General features: G+C 32.9%; 2 protein-coding genes across 8 annotated transcripts; both read left to right on the forward strand.

Annotated features, from left to right (window-relative positions):
• The first annotated feature begins 382 nt into the window (after positions 1-382).
• Positions 383-16854, forward strand: LOC108205114 (branched-chain-amino-acid aminotransferase-like protein 2). 5 transcript variants are annotated; one of them, XM_064085268.1, is made up of 21 exons: positions 5189-5300; positions 5381-5503; positions 6969-7067; positions 7713-7784; positions 8191-8283; positions 8552-8689; positions 8878-8936; positions 9268-9370; positions 9820-10005; positions 10111-10211; positions 11031-11085; positions 11713-11799; positions 12184-12235; positions 13642-13727; positions 14279-14332; positions 14490-14573; positions 14960-15073; positions 15658-15738; positions 16017-16052; positions 16360-16490; positions 16579-16854. In XM_064085268.1, exons 2-20 carry the CDS (start codon positions 5426-5428, stop codon positions 16486-16488), a joined length of 1707 nt encoding a protein of 568 aa, XP_063941338.1. In that variant the 5' UTR covers positions 5189-5300; positions 5381-5425; the 3' UTR covers positions 16489-16490; positions 16579-16854. The 5 variants fall into 5 exon arrangements, with proteins under 5 accessions (XP_063941348.1, XP_063941338.1, XP_063941336.1 ...); XM_064085278.1 differs by lacking the exons at positions 5189-5300; positions 5381-5503 and adding an exon at positions 383-526; XM_064085266.1 differs by lacking the exon at positions 5189-5300 and having other exon boundaries at positions 5324-5503.
• Positions 533-3918, forward strand: LOC108213683 (GDSL esterase/lipase At1g54790-like). Of its 3 annotated transcripts, none has more exons than XM_017385478.2 (6): positions 533-1132; positions 1996-2139; positions 2437-2637; positions 2763-2929; positions 3170-3440; positions 3519-3918. In XM_017385478.2, exons 1-6 carry the CDS (start codon positions 1012-1014, stop codon positions 3785-3787), a joined length of 1173 nt encoding a protein of 390 aa, XP_017240967.2. In that variant the 5' UTR covers positions 533-1011; the 3' UTR covers positions 3788-3918. The 3 variants fall into 3 exon arrangements, with proteins under 3 accessions (XP_017240967.2, XP_017240985.1, XP_017240972.1); XM_017385496.2 differs by having other exon boundaries at positions 533-1107; XM_017385483.2 differs by lacking the exon at positions 533-1132 and having other exon boundaries at positions 1141-2139.
• Positions 16855-17898: the final 1044 nt, after the last annotated feature.

Raw genomic sequence — 17898 nt, forward strand, 5'->3', positions numbered from 1 at the left:
CCGTTCTATTTTCCTAATTTTTGAAATTTTTGGATGAAATATATCAAAAACTAGAACTACTTTTTTTTAGTTTCAAATATATTAGAAGCAAGTTTTAGAATCTGATTTTGTTTCAGATTATTTATGCAAAATATAGTAAATTGAAAATTAGATGAAAATCACGATAGATGGAGCACAAAATCGAGTTTATTAAGTCGTGAGACAAATAATTTAAAATTAATTACTCCATAATGTATTGTTTCTAATGACACAGATCGCGAATCGAATACGAAATTAAAGTTACGACAAGTGGTTTCCCGTTTCCTATGCGACAATAGTTGACGCATTTGTCATTAACTACAGAGATAACATCAGGATTCGAGCAATTTCAAATTCTCTTACACGCATGAATTCATCTTCACAACTAAAAGTTAAGAGAGATCAAAAGTAGAGCAATTGCTGCAAGAAAATGCAAGAAGTTGAAGTAATTCACTCATGGTCGGCTCCCAGATCACTCAGCACCAGTCTCATGTACTCTTTTGCTCAGGTAAACTAAACCCCAGATTCTATTTTTTATGTTCTGTTCAATTGTTGATGTAATAATGCTAATGTTGATGGGGATCATGATCCTAAAGACCACAGATGACAGATTTGGGACACCCCTGTCCCTGTCCGGAACAAAATGCGTGTCGATTTGACTTTTTGCACGTAATATGAAATGTATCGGAATTTATCCTCATAATTTTCTTTTGATTTGTTTTTGAAAAAAATCGGTGGTAATAATTTATGAAAGTAACTTATTTTGTTGTAAATTACGTGCAAAAAGCTTTATGTTTTGGCCTCTTGGAATGCTGCTCAAAAAGAGATTGGTGGCGATCCAAGCTCTCTGCTCTGGAATCCAGATTGAGCATGTTTAGACCTTTTCTTGGTTAATTGTAGCATCAATGGAAAAAAAATGTTTATCCAACGATTATTTCAGGTCTGAACTACGTAGAGCTGACAAGCCTAAACAATGTATATAGTAAGGAAAGCATGCCACTTTATAATATCTTCCGCATAATTCATGAAGAAACAGGTGTAAATATGAAAGAAGTGGAAGCAGATATATGTATGCCTTCAGCCTGCCTGGTAACAGCTTTTTTCTTTACCAGTGGTATATACCTTCGACTCTGCGTAATGCAGTAACATCTATAGCTTGTGATGCTCTTTTGTTTAGTTGAGAACGTCATGTTATGATCTGTTTACCTGTCATAATACATATATATAGATTTGTGGGTTTCAGATTAAAGAGATTATAGAAAATCACTAACGACAAATGAAAAAGTGTGCAGTATGGGGCGTCCTGAATTTCTGGTTTTATGGGAAACAGAGTAAAATTACCAGAATTCATGTTTAGAAGTAGAAAGTTTGATGTTCAAACTGAAAAGCGTCCCAACTTTTCTATACTTCGAAGCAAATATAGAATTTTGTTGAGGTTGGTCTTGTTTTTGCTTTTACATTCAATAATCATATTCCAGATCTATCCTCAGCTTCTCTCTATTGTTTACTGGCAATTATAGGGAAAAGGCCCTACCATGAATGCAATCACACCACATGTAAATAGTTGATTCAAAGCCAAACAGACAACTTTTCGGTAATTTTGCGACTGAAAATGAAACTACACCAAATAATAAAGGCTAAATGTAAGTTAGTACTTACTGATTAAAGGATAAAATCTTTCCTAGTCCTTGTCAATCATAATAGATTGCAATCAAGCCGCTCTATATTTAATAATAACACAGGGACTTTATGGTATATCTATATATAAAGAGAGTGGTTTCTCAAATAGAAAGCTAGATAACTTAAACTACAAACAAAGGCCAGCAAACTTATAAGTATGAGATGAAAACAGTGCTGGTTGGTACACAACTGCATCATTAGTCATGCCTTTCAATGCTTTTTCCATCAACCAAATTCTGCTATTTTTCTTGATCTCTTCGCCGTTTTGCCATTCAATTGACTTCAATTATCCTGCAGTTTTCAATTTTGGCGATTCGAATTCTGACACTGGGGGGCTTGTTGCTGGACTGGGAGAACACCTTGACCCTCCTAATGGGCAAGCTTACTTCAAGAATCCCGCAGGAAGGTTCTGCGATGGACGTCTCATTGTGGACTTCTTAAGTATGTTTCTGGTGGACCTATAAGTTCTTTATTACTGGGATTATGAATTATAACTTTTGTATTGAAAACTGAAATTGAGCTGTTTCCTCTGTTTTGTTTCCTGATTGTTCAATCCTCTGTTATAATGATGGCATATCAAGTTGTCACAGTACGGATTTCATAAAACAGATTTCCATATGCATTAGATATTTCCGTGTACATTTAGACATTAATTTCGAGTTTTAGGTACATATAAATATTACCAAGTAATATTGGAGATTTTGTTCAATCTCATATATTAACAGTAATGTTTTGCAGTGGACGCAATGGATTTGCCATTTCTAAATGCCTATTTAGATGCAGTAGGGGCACCCACATTTAAAAAAGGATGCAACTTTGCCGCTGCAGCATCTAAGATACTTCCAGCTACTGCAGCATCATTAAGTCCCTTTTCATTTGGCATTCAGGTGGCCCAGTTTCTTCGATTCAAAGATCGTGTTTTCCAACTACAAGCTAAATGTAAGTAGTTACACTAGATATCCATAATCTGAAGTACATCAGTTTTTTTTTTCTGTAGAAAAGAAGAAGATAATTTACTATATTTTTTTTTCTGAACGATATCTTTGTTGTGTTTCTTTTTGTAGCTAGAAAGTTCGATAAGTACATTCCCTCTGCAGAATCTTTTGGAAAGGGACTATACATGTTTGATATAGGTCAAAATGATATTGCCGGTGCTTTCTACTCACAATCATTGGACCAAGTTCTTGCATCGATTCCTACAATATTGTTGGAATTTGAAACTGGAATCAAGGTTGATTCAGTAAACTTGCAACATGAACCCATCTGTTACATAGTTTAAGTTTCAATATAATTTTTTTATCTTTGGTTTGTGTATTATGCTATGCATGAAGAAGGGGCAGTCTACTGTATGTTGTTTTCGTCATGTAAAGCATGATCACATCTTTATGAAACTGTTATTTGCAAGAAAACTTCAAAAAATATTAATCAAGTTCCCTTTTATATTTACACTTCTGTCACTTGATTTCGTCAGAAATTATATGATAAAGGAGCAAGAAACTTGTGGATCCACAACACAGGTCCTCTCGGGTGCCTCCCGCAGAATATTGCCAAATTTGGGACAGATACATCAAAGCTCGATGAGCTTGGATGTGTAAGCGCACATAACCAAGCTTCAAAACTCTTGAACTTGCAGCTTCATGCACTCACCACAAAGCTAAAGGCTCAGTTGTCAGAGGCAAATATCACTTACGTCGACATTTACACAATAAAATCCAATCTCATTGGAAACTACTCAAGATATGGTTAGTACTCTTTTCTACTTCCTCTAACTGCTAAATAGGCTTCTTCTGTAAAATTCAAAATTAATGTGATTTTTGCAGGATTTGAACAGCCCTTGGCTGCTTGCTGTGGCTACGGAGGATTGCCTTTGAACTACGACAGCAGAGTTGCTTGTGGACAAACTAAAGTGATCAACGGAAGCACGATTACTGCAAATGCATGCAGTGATAGTACTGAGTATGTCAACTGGGATGGAATTCATTACACTGAAGCTGCGAACCAGCATGTTTCATCACAAATACTCACTGGAAAATATTCCGACCCGCCATTTGCTGATAAGATGCCATTTCTTCTTAAGCTCAAGTTCTGAACCCAAGATATACTAATCAACATTCTTTGTATTTCTCATATGTTATTCCACAATGATATAGTAACTAACTAATGGAAGTAATGAAAATCATGTCATTTTATGTCGATGAAAGAAATACTCATTTGATCTTATCTGCTCTGGTTCTGATACTCCTACCTGTTAGTAAAGATAATTTTCAGTTAAAAATTAAAATATAACAAGGTGGGAACTCACAAAACTACCCAGAACTCCTTTATTTTACAAAATCTATCAAATTTTTTATTTAAAATATATGTGCTGTGTAAATTAAAAATATATGTATTTAAAAAAGAATCTATGAGAACTAATTAATTTATGTTCTATAAAATTCAGGACATTATTATCAAATATTCACGCAGAAAAAGAAAGATACTTGCAATACTATTTTATATAAGAGGTAATTGCAATTCGGACCCCCTAACTTTTTTTAAAAACAATATTGTACCCATACGTTTGGAAACTTTTAACGGAGGAGGGTTCGTTCTTGAAATGTAAAGATAGAGGGTGCGATTTGAGTATCTAAAAGTATGACTACAACATCGTTTTGGAACGAAAGTTAGGGGTCCGAATTGCAATTACCTCTTTATATAATTATAACAAAAAAAATATTAAAAAAATATTTACAGCTAAAATGTGACATACAAAACATATTATTTCTGACTTTTGAGTCTCACCCAACATTACCGTCCCGTGTAAATTTTAATGCGGAGAAAGATCTATAATTGATTGTCAAAATAAAAGAATGTAATAATGCTCAATTTGAAATCCACCTCCTTACAAAAAATAAAAATAAAAATTCACCTGAGTTCAGGGATCATTTAATAATACTATGATGAGATATCATATATTGTCTACTGATTATTTACAGCAATATTCATCTAAATTTAATAAATATAACTAAAGAATTAGTATTAATACAATATGCTAAGATATTTATAAGAAAAATACTACTTCCTCTGTCCCATTTTAACTGCTTTTTTAAAAAGATGCACACAAATCAATTTTTACATTTATTAGATGTTTATTTGAATACTTTTACATGAGTACCCCTCATAAAGACAATATAAACTGCTATTTGCATTGCATAAAAATTATAAGCTACATTAATGAGGGGCAAAATTGAAATTCACCTACCAAATAGTTTATGAAAACAAAAAAAAGTTACTTATTTTGGACCATAATCAAATTTTAAAAAGACAATTAAAATAGGATGGAGGAGTAAATGCAACATAAAATATAAATTAGATGAAAATCACGACAGACGGAGCAAAAAAATCGAGTTTAGCAAGTCGTGAGACAAATAATTAAAAATTAATTAGCATAATACTATTGTTTCTTTTTTTCTTTTTCTTTTTTTCCAAGAATACAATTGTTTCTAATGATGCAGATTGCGAATTGAATACGAAAGTAAAGCCAGGAGTGGGTTTCCTATGCATTTGTCATTAACTACAGATATCACATCGGGATTCGAGCAATTTCAAATTCTCTTACACGTGTATATGCTGACACAATACACACACACATTTACTACCTTTATACTTTAATTTAATTTTTACACACAGTTCATCTTCACAGCTTAAAGTTAAGAGAGATCAAAACTAGAGCAATTGCTGCAAGAAAATGCAAGAAATTGAAGTAATTCACTCATGGTCGGCTCCCAGATCACTCAGCACCAGTCTCATGTACTCTTTTGCTCAGGTAAACTAAACCCCAGATTCTATTTTTTATGTTCTGTTCAATTGTTGATGTAATAATGCTAATGTTGATGGGGATCATGATCCTAAAGACCATAGATGACAGATTTGGGACACCCCTGTTCCTGTCCGGAATAAAATGCGTGTCAATTTGACTTTTTGCACGTAATATGAAATGTATTGGAATTTATCCTCACAAATTCTTTTGATTTGTTTTTGAAAAAAATTCGGTGGTAATTATTTTTGAAAGTAACTTATTTTGTTGTAAAATTACGTGCAAAAAGTGAAAACCGGCTCGAGTTTAGGGGAACAAGAGAGAGTGGCAGAAATTAAGTTTTTGAGAAACCAGTGTTTCAGTTAGTTTCGAGAACTTGATGCATAATGTATATGTAGGCTTGTGTTAGATGAGTACACATTTTTTTAGCATGCAGATTGTGATCATATATGTTTTTGTGACTATTATCATTATATATGGATATAAGTGATTTTAATTACAATTTTAGTTAATCGTTTATGTGTGAATTATATATAATAATTTATGTTTAGACTATATGGTGACTGTATTTGTATGTGTGGTGAACGTAAACTGATAAATTTGGAGGTTTGAAGTAGAATTTGACTGCATTACTGTGATATGTTTAGTTTAATTGTTTTTATATCATCATTTTTTAATTCTGGGTTGGTGAGATGTTAATTATCTGCTACTGCCTTTGTTCTGGTTAGCTTCTGTTGTTAGACATTGTGGGCATTTAACCAATCATTATTTTGCAATGTTGGTTAATAGTGGATAGCTTGCTCCAATGAGATAATTACTTGAGGGTATGTCTCATTTGGGATGTAAGAATGTTATATGAATACAAGTAGGTTTTCCTCTACACTAATTTTTTTCCCTCCAGTTCTTTGTTTTCTTGGCATTACATATAGAGACTTAAAAATCTGTGATACTTAAAGCTGATCTTTGGTTGCTTAAAGCTTGATTATGAATTTTTAAAAAAATGATACATTATATTGTTCCTTTCAAAATTAGACGTGCTTATTATCGAGGAAAAAATATGTTTTCTTGATTGGATTGAGAAAGGACCTTTAGTACATGAAGCTTGATTTTGAAATGCAAAAACCAGGATACAACGTTTTGCTACTTTCTGATATCTGACATGCATATTACAAAGAGAAAAAAGCTATCGCTAATTTGATTTAATAAGGATGTTAGAATGGACTAACACATATTCTTATTTATGTTCCTGCTCCAGGACCGATGTATTCTATTTTTCAGTGAGAGTATAAATTTTTTTAATACTTGCTTAAATATTTTCCTTTATCAAAAGGACATGTGTGATTATAAGTTATAACTGATTTCTTTGTTAATGAAGTCGTATTATTTTGTCAGTTAAAATCTATGCAAGTAATGATTCTGTGAAGTATATTGTTCTTTTATAGACTGACTCATCTTCTTGCTTCTGTTTTCGCAGAGGGATGACATGGAAGTTATTGATGAACCACTCTACGCAAATTTTTTACGTGCTACAGGAATTGAAAGGCCCTACCGAGATGAGCTTCTGTCTAAAATGGTACGTAATACTAGAACTTGCCATCTTATCTTCAAGCTTCTACTATTGGAAGTTCTTTTGCTAGTGGGGTCTTTAAGTGGGGGTACAGGATTTTTCCGTTATCTTCACACCCGCTAGGTCTGATATCATGTCATATTAGCTTACCAACTATCTCAGTCACTACGATGTTAGTACTTAAGATATATGTTAAGTTCTATGTCTTAATAGCCATCTTATTTTGAAAATGATTTTTTGAAGCAAGGTTTGATAAGATGGTTCTGAATTTTCTTCAGTATGCAGGTCACCTGCTTACACAAACTACAAGAATGGATATTAGTACTTAAAAGCAGAGCTAATACCAATTTCAAGTGGTTGTATATTTTGGATACAAAAAGAATAATTGCACGTAGGGTGAACAAGTGGTTTGGAATTTGAATTTCTTTCTTAGGAAGTCACTGTAACTTTCTTTATGTCAAGTTCAAACGAGGACTAGTAAAGGCTTTTGAGAAGATCTCAAATTTCCAGTAGACAGTTAGTAATTAGTTAATATCTTTACTTACTCTGTATTTCATGTATTAGTGCTTTTCACGCATGATGTCATGTATGTCTATACTCTAGAATCTGTTGTCATTTTCAAAACTGATCTCAGTATCTTGAAATGAACAGGAATCTGATGGAAATAAAGTTGTGAAAGATGTTATATATGGACCAGGAGAAAAGAAGTATCGATTTTGCAAGGTTATTACTTCAATATTCCTCGAGCAGTGGAGAGATTTCGCAAGATACGTCATATAATTTATACTGATTAAGTTATATGTTTTTTGTGATAGTTATATGTATATTGGTTCAAAATTAATCAATTTTTTCTTTTGACAAGAATTAATGAATTTCATCTAATTCTCTTATACTAAATTGTTTTTGGATATATAATAGTGTTGGTATTATATATATTTTTTGCCAAAATATAGTTATAAAACAGTCGGCTTCACTTTTTCTTCTTAACTATATTCCTTTTCACAATGGATATAATTTAATATTTGTTACTAGTGCTGGTAAAACTACATTCAGGCCCTATGCCCTTAACTGTCCACATGCTCTATGTACACCATATATCGGTTTACAGTTCTAAATCATTAGTTTTCAGCATATTGCGAAGCAACGTTTACCTGGTCTAACCGATGATCTGGTGAAGAAGGGAAAGCACTTCATATTAATAAGAAATCCCCTTGATATCTTGGTACGTTCTCTACAACTTCTACTTTTGGTCCCTACATTCCTGGACAAGTTTTGCATGGCCTATTAGTTAAATGGTTTATAGTTGAATGCAACAAGAAGTCAAGCGGTGAGGTTTATTATGCATATTAGTTTATATTTTATACGTACTCACTTATCTTTACATTGTGGAGTACATTAAATTTTATATATATGACTAGAAGTTTGAGAACTGTGAAGTGATATAACCACCTTCTGTTGTATTAACTTCATCATTTGATGTGTGCGGCTAGCCATCCTTTAAAAAGGTTGTGCCGCCGAGTTTTTTTGAATTAGGGTTGTCATCCTTGGTCTCCATATACACCGAACTCTGTGAAGCTGGGAATCCCCCAGCGATAATTGATTCTGCAGAACTTCAAGAAGATCCCGAGGTTTGAAAGCTTTTCGATATTATTAATTGTTCGTGAGGTACCTTATTATCTGTCCTCATTAGGCATGTATCTCTTAGAACAAGCAAACTTTTTAGGGGGATAATCACAACTGAATAGTTTCTTTAATATATTACCCGTTTCTTTTTCTTTTAATTATTCAAACATCTATTTCGGATCTCTTTGAACAGGCTGCTCTACGTGGTCTATGTGAGGATATGGATATTCCCTTTCAAGCTGAAATGCTAAAGTATGCCAAATCGACATAGATAAGATGTCCAGAATTTTTTTTTTTTGTATTAGTCTCCTACATTAGTTCTGAGTTGTTGCAAAATGAAGAGTATGTTTGAATGTCCTAAATAAGTGTAAAATTCTTACTGTATTTGTTTGTAAGATATTTTTCTCCTAGGGGTTTAGTGGCGCATAACATAATTGTCCGGATTAAAAAGTTTTTGTTTGGCAAGTTGGCATTTGATAATTGCCAGTTCCAGAAGCAACCAAACTTTAATGCATTCTTATTTGAACTCCTGTATAGACAGTTCACAAGTTAGTGCATAAAAAACTGATAAAATAATATGCAGATGGGAAGCTGGTCCAAAATCAGCAGATGGCATGTGGGCACCCTGGTGGTATAGAAGTGTACACAAGTCAACATGTTTTCAAGCAGCAAATAAGTATCCTTCGGTGTGTACTTTTTTCAGTATCTTTTTATAGTAGGAATATACATTTTACGATACTCTCCTGGTTGAAGGGGCTTTGATGTTCATAAAGAGTCCTTTTCAAAGGAGCTTAAGAATACACTTGATATAATTACACACACAAAGTTAATAGCCATACTATAGTGTAGCATATAGTGGCTGATGCTTTACCCTTCTTCCCCTGATTTTACTTTCACAATTGTATTTATCATTTTTACTGTATTTCAGCCAAACACACACACACACAAACACACACACACACACACTTGATAGGAATAATGTAATGTAGCATATTAGTGGCTCATACTTTACTGTTCTTTATACGCTTAATTTACTTGGCCATGTGATAATGTAGCATACAGTGGTTCATGCTTTACTGTTCCTCCCCTGATTTTACGTTTTTAACCATATTTGTCATTTTTTATTATATTTCAGCCATTTCCTTCATCTCTCTATGAATTGCTGGAGCAAAGTTTACCATTCTATAACATGCTTAGACAAAAAGCAAGACGAAAATGTTCCACTACATCTCGTCTGCCTCAGCCCGATCTTCCTGTTCCTGCTAATAAAAAGTTGCTTTGCTGGGTTGGCGATGAAATTTTACCCCGTGACAGTGCAAAGGTATGTTGATACATGTTAATGCAGCCATCCAATTTCTTAGTGTTTGGTACAGTATGCTGGTATAGATACATGGAACTCTCCATCTAACTCCTACGCTGTGTTAAGGTATCCGTGTTTGACTCAGTTGTTCAAGGTGGTGATTCTGTTTGGGAAGGCCTTAGAATCTACAAAGGAAGAATATTTAAGCTTGAGGAACATTTGGACAGGTTAGTAATCTTACATTTTGGATTGCTGATGACTCTTCTTGTAAGAGAAGAGAGACAATCTTTGAGCCTTGATATTGTTATTCTGAATATATCATGTTGATAATATATCTCGGCAAGTAGATGGCGTAGCTTATATACCTTAAGCTGAATAGTTGCATTCAAATCAAGCAACCTCAAAACTTGTGTAAGCAAATTACGGATAGTTATGATCTTTTGTACTGTCTCATATCTGTAATCACCAACAATTATGTGTAGGCCGATAAATGTGCGAATCTGACGCTTAGAGAACAATGTTAGACATGGAAGGAACCTTGTGAAATTATTTTGGTTTTTCTATAATTTTGATATAACAAAGCTCCGTATTGGAGGCTCATCTTCTACAAATCGACTGCGGAATCATTTGTCATTTGAGGTTTAATGTTTCAGTGATGAACATACAGGACATATCTAATAATCATAGAATAGTAGAATAATATTGTTTTCCTGTGAATAGCTGCATAGTTTACTAATATTCTCTGTGATAATGATAACATTGAAGAATGTATTAAGAACATATTTTTCTGGAACTTAGATTCTGAAATAGTGTGTTGATCAGATTATGATATGTATATTGATATAATAGACGTGATAAGAGAGATTGCATGACTGTGTTTAACTCTCGCAAAAATCTATTCCATCATTTTATCTTCCTTTCTTCAAAAAGGCAATCTCATATACTACTTTATGGTCATGTTCACCCAGTAATGAACTCTGTATATATATGCTTCATGGTCACCCATATATGAACTCACTCTCTATATATGCTTTTTTTTTTGTCAGGATGTTTGACTCTGCAAAAGCCCTAGCCTTTAAAAACTTACCAACTCGTGAAGAGGTGAGTTTGCTGTTTATTTTTGTTTTAAAAAATTGTATTTCTGAAGATTATTGTAGAAATATTATTGTACACATGAATGTCATTTTAAAATTATATATGGAAGTTCTCTTTAGTACCACTGTACAATTGACTTCTCCTGCTGGTACCATCATTTTATTTACTTCTACCTGTGGTGATTCTGTACATATAGTTTCCCATCTATAGTATCCTTCCATTAAGAAAAATGTTTTAGAATTGATTTCAGACTGTAAAAATAATCTGTTTATTTGAAGAAAAGACACATGAAATAGACCCTTGAATCAGGTAAAACAAAGTTAAAATGAGTGAGATATTCATGGTCAAACTTTGGTTAAAATGAGTTTGAATATCTCACTCATTCTAACTCTGTTTTACATCATTTAAGGATCTGTTTACGCATCTTTTCGCGAAGATACCACATATACTATCTTTTTTACATAGAAGCATATAAATGATAGTAACAGTGGGAAAAGTCAATTATACATTGGTGCTAAAGAGAATTTCCCAATTATATACTTCCTGGACACACATTCGTAAACATCAGGTATTGTATTTTCTATGAATTTAATCATTTTTTGGTGACTACATTACGTGAATTATGTCTTTTAGGTTAAAGAGGCCATTTTCAAAACTCTGATTAGAAACGGGATGTTTGATAATGCACACATCCGATTAAGTCTGACGCGTGGCAAAAAGGTTTGTTTTTTCATTCATTAAATCCGAATTAGTACATGTAACAGTTAAAATAATGTTGGCACAAATTTAGCTGAAGCTTCTGGTTCCTTTGTATGTTAAACTAGTTGGAATTACTATATTAAATGTTAAACTAATTGAAATTACAATAACAAAAAGTTAAATGTTAAACTAGTTGAAATTACAATAGTACAAAGTTAAAACTGGCTTGTGATCTCGAGCTTCCTGTAATAGGTACAAGAGCTTGTAAACTAGAAGCCACATATGGTTGGGGCCAGAGCTGCATAAATTGCACATTTCCACTTAGTCAACCACTTGTCAAGTATAGGCACTTTTAGTTTGTCACATTGAATTTGCCTGATTAGTAGAATGATTTCTTTTGTTTAGGTTACATCTGGAATGAGCCCGGGGTTTAATCTTTACGGCTGCACCTTAATTGGTAAACTTAAAGCTTTCTTCCCTTCTGCTTTTGTGTCATGTAGATATATTACGTGTCGATTAGTTTCTTAAATATGTGACAGTATGCTGGATTTGGTGTTGAGGTTTGGAGAAGTTTTCTGTGTTCCCTTCAATTGTAATATTTCTGATAATGGGAATCACACCACAAACATAATGAAATATTGAAAGTCGCATTAATCAGGTCTATTAAGGGAGGTTTGGTTCCTCTAATATTTATAAAGTCCTCTCCCAAAATTATATAGTGCCGACAATTATCCCTTAATCGGCACTCCCATGGTCAATCAAACTACAATTGTAGACTATTAAAAACCAATAATTTTTAGCCTCACACTTTGCATATAAATCTCTCGATCTAATACTTAAATTGAGTCTATCATATTATGTAACTAGAATTACTACTACTCTCCCAATTCATTATAACTCCTACAAATTCGATTAAAAGTTAACTATTCTTTTAATCGTAAAACGGTAAAAGGGCTAAATGATGGATTAACAAATCAAGAGAATACAATACAGCTACTAAAACTAAAGCCAAGGAATACTCTTTAGCCCTCAGATTAAAGGATTACTCATGATGATTCAAAACAAATATTATTCAGGAACGCAAACCATGAAATTAAGAATTGAAGTACAAAGAATATAACTTGAAGAGTTCCTTTGAAGTTCGGAGAATCCATTCACTCCTTTCTTCAATCTTCTTATTTAATTGTTTCTCTTTCTTTTCTCTCTAAAGTATTTCGATCTCTATATCTATATGTATGTAATACAACTATATCTAATAAATATAATCTATAATCTTTGTTTTTGCTTTTTCAAAATCCTAGTAAGTCCAGCTCCCTAGAATCGGAGGCTCAGACCCTGATACTTGTAACTCATATTTGATAATCCTCCGTACAGCCAAGGGCCCTTGAGCCAATGCTGAGGGCATGATTTTTTGTATTTCCCTCTTTGTTCTTTGCACCTTACTTCTTTGCAACTCCGTATGTAAAAATAATCACTTAGCATCCACCCAAGTTAAATAACTACTGATAAAAAATTTATACTAGACTAAAGCATTATAAAATTACATTTCCATAAATTGACAAAGCAGTATGTCCACTTTTTCATCAAAGGGGGCTTCCCTTTTAAAGAGAGAATTGATTTTTTTGATAACTAACATACTGCATGAAAGGATCCTTAAACAATGATAGATTAGCGAGAAAGGCCTTAGCAAAATAAGATAAATGAGGTGGACTGGTAGAATATATACACTGTTACTCTTTTAGCATATATCACATGTTTTACGGTGGATTAATAGTTTACGGCAACATGCAATTCATACTTTTAAAAACTGATTTATGTTTACATATTTTCAACTTTAACCATGCACTCTTATGTAAAGAGCAGTTCTTGCTGAGTGGAAGCCACCAGTTTATGACAATACAAGGGGTATTACTCTAGTGACTGCAACGACTAGGCGAAATTCACCAAATGTAAGTCCATGATGTTATCTTTTTATCACTTCTATGTTAAGTGGCTTCAGCAATTGTTTTCATGTACATACGGAAAATGATCAAATCTTTCCTAGAAAAAGTTTCTATATAAAGAATTGAAGGATCAAATTCTTGGTTTTAGGAATATATTCTTTAGTAATTCACTTAACAAGTCAAATACATGTATACGTAGTCTACACTACTGCTCTATGTAGCAGGACCCTTTTTTTTCCCTTGAAATTTGGTGAATCTGACAGAGTTGGCCCATATTACCTTGTTTGTCTTACATACGTAGTCCTGTTGTCACTGTGCATTAGGGTCTATTCTACCAGTTCTATTCCTATATGTATTTAATATGTTTGTTTATGTATAACATCATATTTTGTACATTGCGGAAGGGTTTTATTATTCCTGTTTGTTCCAGACATAGATTTGGCAGATATCATTTTGTTTAAGAGGGTTTTCTAGGATATCTTTAAAAGATATAATACCTTTCTAGCTGCTACATTCTGCTTAACAAGTTTATAATTTGATATACTGTTTCTTTGCAGAATTTGGATTCAAAAATTCACCACAACAACCTTTTGAACAACATCCTTGCAAAGGTAGGTTTGCACATGAATGGTTTCAATTGATGAAAACATCTTGTTTTTTGTCAGGATTACCATTTATATAAATGAAACTGATCTAATCAATTTTGTAAGTACGATGTTTGTGAAGTATAATCTATCAATTAAAGATGTATACTTTCTGGTTCTGCAGATAGAAGGGAATAACGCAAAGGCTGATGATGCTATCATGCTTGATAAGGATGGTTATGTGTCTGAAACAAATGCTACAAATATTGTAAGACTTCTCTTTTCCTTATATTCGATGTATTAAACTTTGAGGATTTTTTTTTTAAAAGTGGGCATCAATTAGCTGCCTGTTGCCAATATCATGGGAAGCAAAAGTTGTATAATTTATTTCATTAAGTTCGTAAATAATGAGTAATATCAAATAATTATAATTTATTAAGTGTGAATCTCTAATGGAGAGGGGTGGGGTTAGGCTTTCCAGAGAAGGTAAATTGTCACCCACTATACTTTTTACCATAATACCTTGAGAAAAATCCTCTATCTCTGCAACTTCAAGTTGCAAAGATAAAGGCCTTGATGCTACTGGGTTTTACCCATTAGGCTGCTTCAATTTGAATTTATTGTATCATATAGTTTCTAACTCATTTTATGAAGCCTGGATGGTTGAGAATCGTTTATACTCCACTCGTGATGCAGTTTTTGGTAAAGAAAGGCCGGGTTTTAACTCCTCATGCTGATTACTGTCTTCCTGGTATCACTCGAGCAACTGTAAGTTTCATAAAGTTCTTCCTCCACTTGCTATATGTTTTAATTATTCTCTGTTCACACTATTAACAGTTATAAAATATAAGAACTTATTGAATCTCCTGAGTACATTTAATACATAAGAATACTTGTGCTCGTACATTGATTAGGAAAAGCATGTATAGCAAAGTTTGTATGCTGGTCATGAAGAAGTTGACAGGCTGCATATTAATTACGAAGCTAAAGATAATATGACAATGTACAGTGTCCATCGACTCCAAAACATCTATTTCAGTTTTGTACCCAAGTGCAGGTGGATTATATGCATGCATTATTTTCTGAAGGATCTACATTGTTTCTTATATACTTTGTTTTCTGGGTTTCAATTAGAACTGATACCCATAGTATTTCGTAGTTGAGTTTAGTCATTCGGGTCAGTATTTTGCATGCAATGTAATAGGCAAGTCAAAAACAAGAAACTCATGAGAATGAAATGATTTCAATACACTTGCTGTTGACTGCAATCATTGGCTTCTGCTAATCAGCTTTACATGATGTTAGCAAAACTGCTAGCCAACTGGTAGTAATACTTTACTTTCATGTTACAGGTTATGGAACTCGTGGAGAAGGAAAAGTTTGTCTTGGAAGAGCGAAGAATTAGCCTATCAGAGTTCCACACTGCAGATGAGGTCTATTTCGATATCATCTTCAAAACCTATGAGATCATTTGAGAATTTCTTTTGTATATCTCACAATTTTGTTATGTAAATTATTTGTGAACTTCTACTCCTGCTGGATAATGTGTACAAAACTAAAAATTAGTTAATTTTATTATGTTTCTTAATTTAGTCGATAATTCATACTTAAATTTTGCTGGCACCTTTATTTATATTTCTGTATATTTTGTTGGTTTGGTTACAGTGATTCTTTACGATTAGTATCTAAAAATTTTGGCTTTCCATTGCAGGTGTGGACCACTGGCACAATGGGAGAACTTAGCCCTGTATGTTTTTTCGTTTTACCAAAGCAAGATACATTGTATTTTATACTTGACCTTTGTGAGATTTTTTTGGTCGATTCTATTACTTTCTCCATTACACTACTGATCTAACCGAAACCAAGTAGAGTTCTACGTGTTTAAATATCTGACATTGTCGCAATACATCTAGAAAAATCAGATCCCAGGTTTACCTTGACAGTTCTCTGCAATTCCATGCAATCAAATTGGCGATATATTTACATCTTTCTTCTCTAATATGTGTAATTTCGTCGGTTAATTGATTCACAGTTGTGTCATATGTTGGTACCAGGTAGTTGAGATTGATGGGCGCATTATTGGTGCTGGTTTTGTCGGACCGGTAACAAAGAGATTGCAAAATGCTTATAGAGATTTAGCATCGGATTTAGGAGTGCCTATTCCTACATATCAGGAGACTTGAAGGTGCAATCATATAGGCCTAACTCTTTTTTTTTTTTTTTTAACCATTTCTGCAAAACTATTCAAAGCTCAGCTTTTATCTCGGTCGCAGGGACTAGCCGTTTGTTTTTGAATCTTCTCAAGAACGACTAGCGTAAATGTGAGGCATTGATGGAGAATGTGAAGTCATGGGAGTGAAGAACTGGACCCAAGTTTTCAGTCACTTGAACGTCAAGATTGTCAATAAGTTCACTAGTCAACAATCACCAACAATTTAATATTTTAAAACAATTCAGAATTGACTGTCAAAAAAAAAACTAATTTAGAATTGTTCCGTATATTTACCTCAAAAAATTTATGCTTAGCAATAAATTATATTGATACTCAATTAGATTAACAGTAATTTTGACGCAATTAATTTAATTTGAGTATTTTGCGGACGCCTTCAATTAAAGGAGGGTACAAAATAAATATGCGGGCATGTCGATTGAAAACATGATTTGACATTTGACAATAGCATTCGGCTTAAAAAAATTGAACTTTTTTTTCCGGTTGAATATGTACAGGTGTAGTAGACTCCTGACCTAGATCTTCACAGGAGGAGGATGTAATGTCGACTCGAACTCGTTTAAATACCAAGACCGGCTCAACTAAATTTGAGGCCACTTGAATAAGAGGCCTTTTTTATATATAAAACTATTTTTTTATTTGAAATAGTATATATTTTAAATTATTATAAAAAAATTATGCGCAAAAATTATTTATGATAAATGATAATTAATTATATGTACATTTTACACAAAATTTATATACCATTTTGTATGTTGTTCTTGTTATTTATTATTAGGTTTATTTGTACATTAATATAATATTTAAATTAATTAAACATTAAAAGAGTACTATAACACAAAAAATAGAAATCACGTAATTTATAATAATGTAAAACTTATGAAAAATAAATATTAAATGTTTAGATAATAAATTTTATTACATTTAGTAAGTACTTAATACACATATGAATTTGATTCTTTTAATTCTCATTTTTTTAAGTTACTCTTATTTATATTTATTAATATTTCATGTTATATATGTTATTTTTTAAAATAGAATAATTCATATTTGTTTTAGATATTTTGTTTTTTTATATTTACAAACAAAAATTTATTTATAATTATCTCAATACATGTAATTTTATAAAATTTTGAGGCCCTTTTTAGGGTTGGGGCCCTAAGCGACGGCTTAGTTTGCCTTACTGTTGAGCCGGCCCTGAATAGACTCGACTCGACTCGTTTAGTTAAACGAGCCGAGCTCGGGCAAAGGTTTCGGCTCGTTTAATTAAACGAGCTGGCTCGACTCAACTCGTGAAATTAAATGAGCCGAGTTCGGGTAGAGATTTTGGCTCAATTAAGTGTAAAATTAAACGAGTCGGCTC

Source organism: Daucus carota, chromosome 1 (assembly GCF_001625215.2).
Source record: "Daucus carota subsp. sativus chromosome 1, DH1 v3.0, whole genome shotgun sequence".
In the NCBI taxonomy this organism is placed as follows: Eukaryota; Viridiplantae; Streptophyta; class Magnoliopsida; order Apiales; family Apiaceae; genus Daucus; species Daucus carota.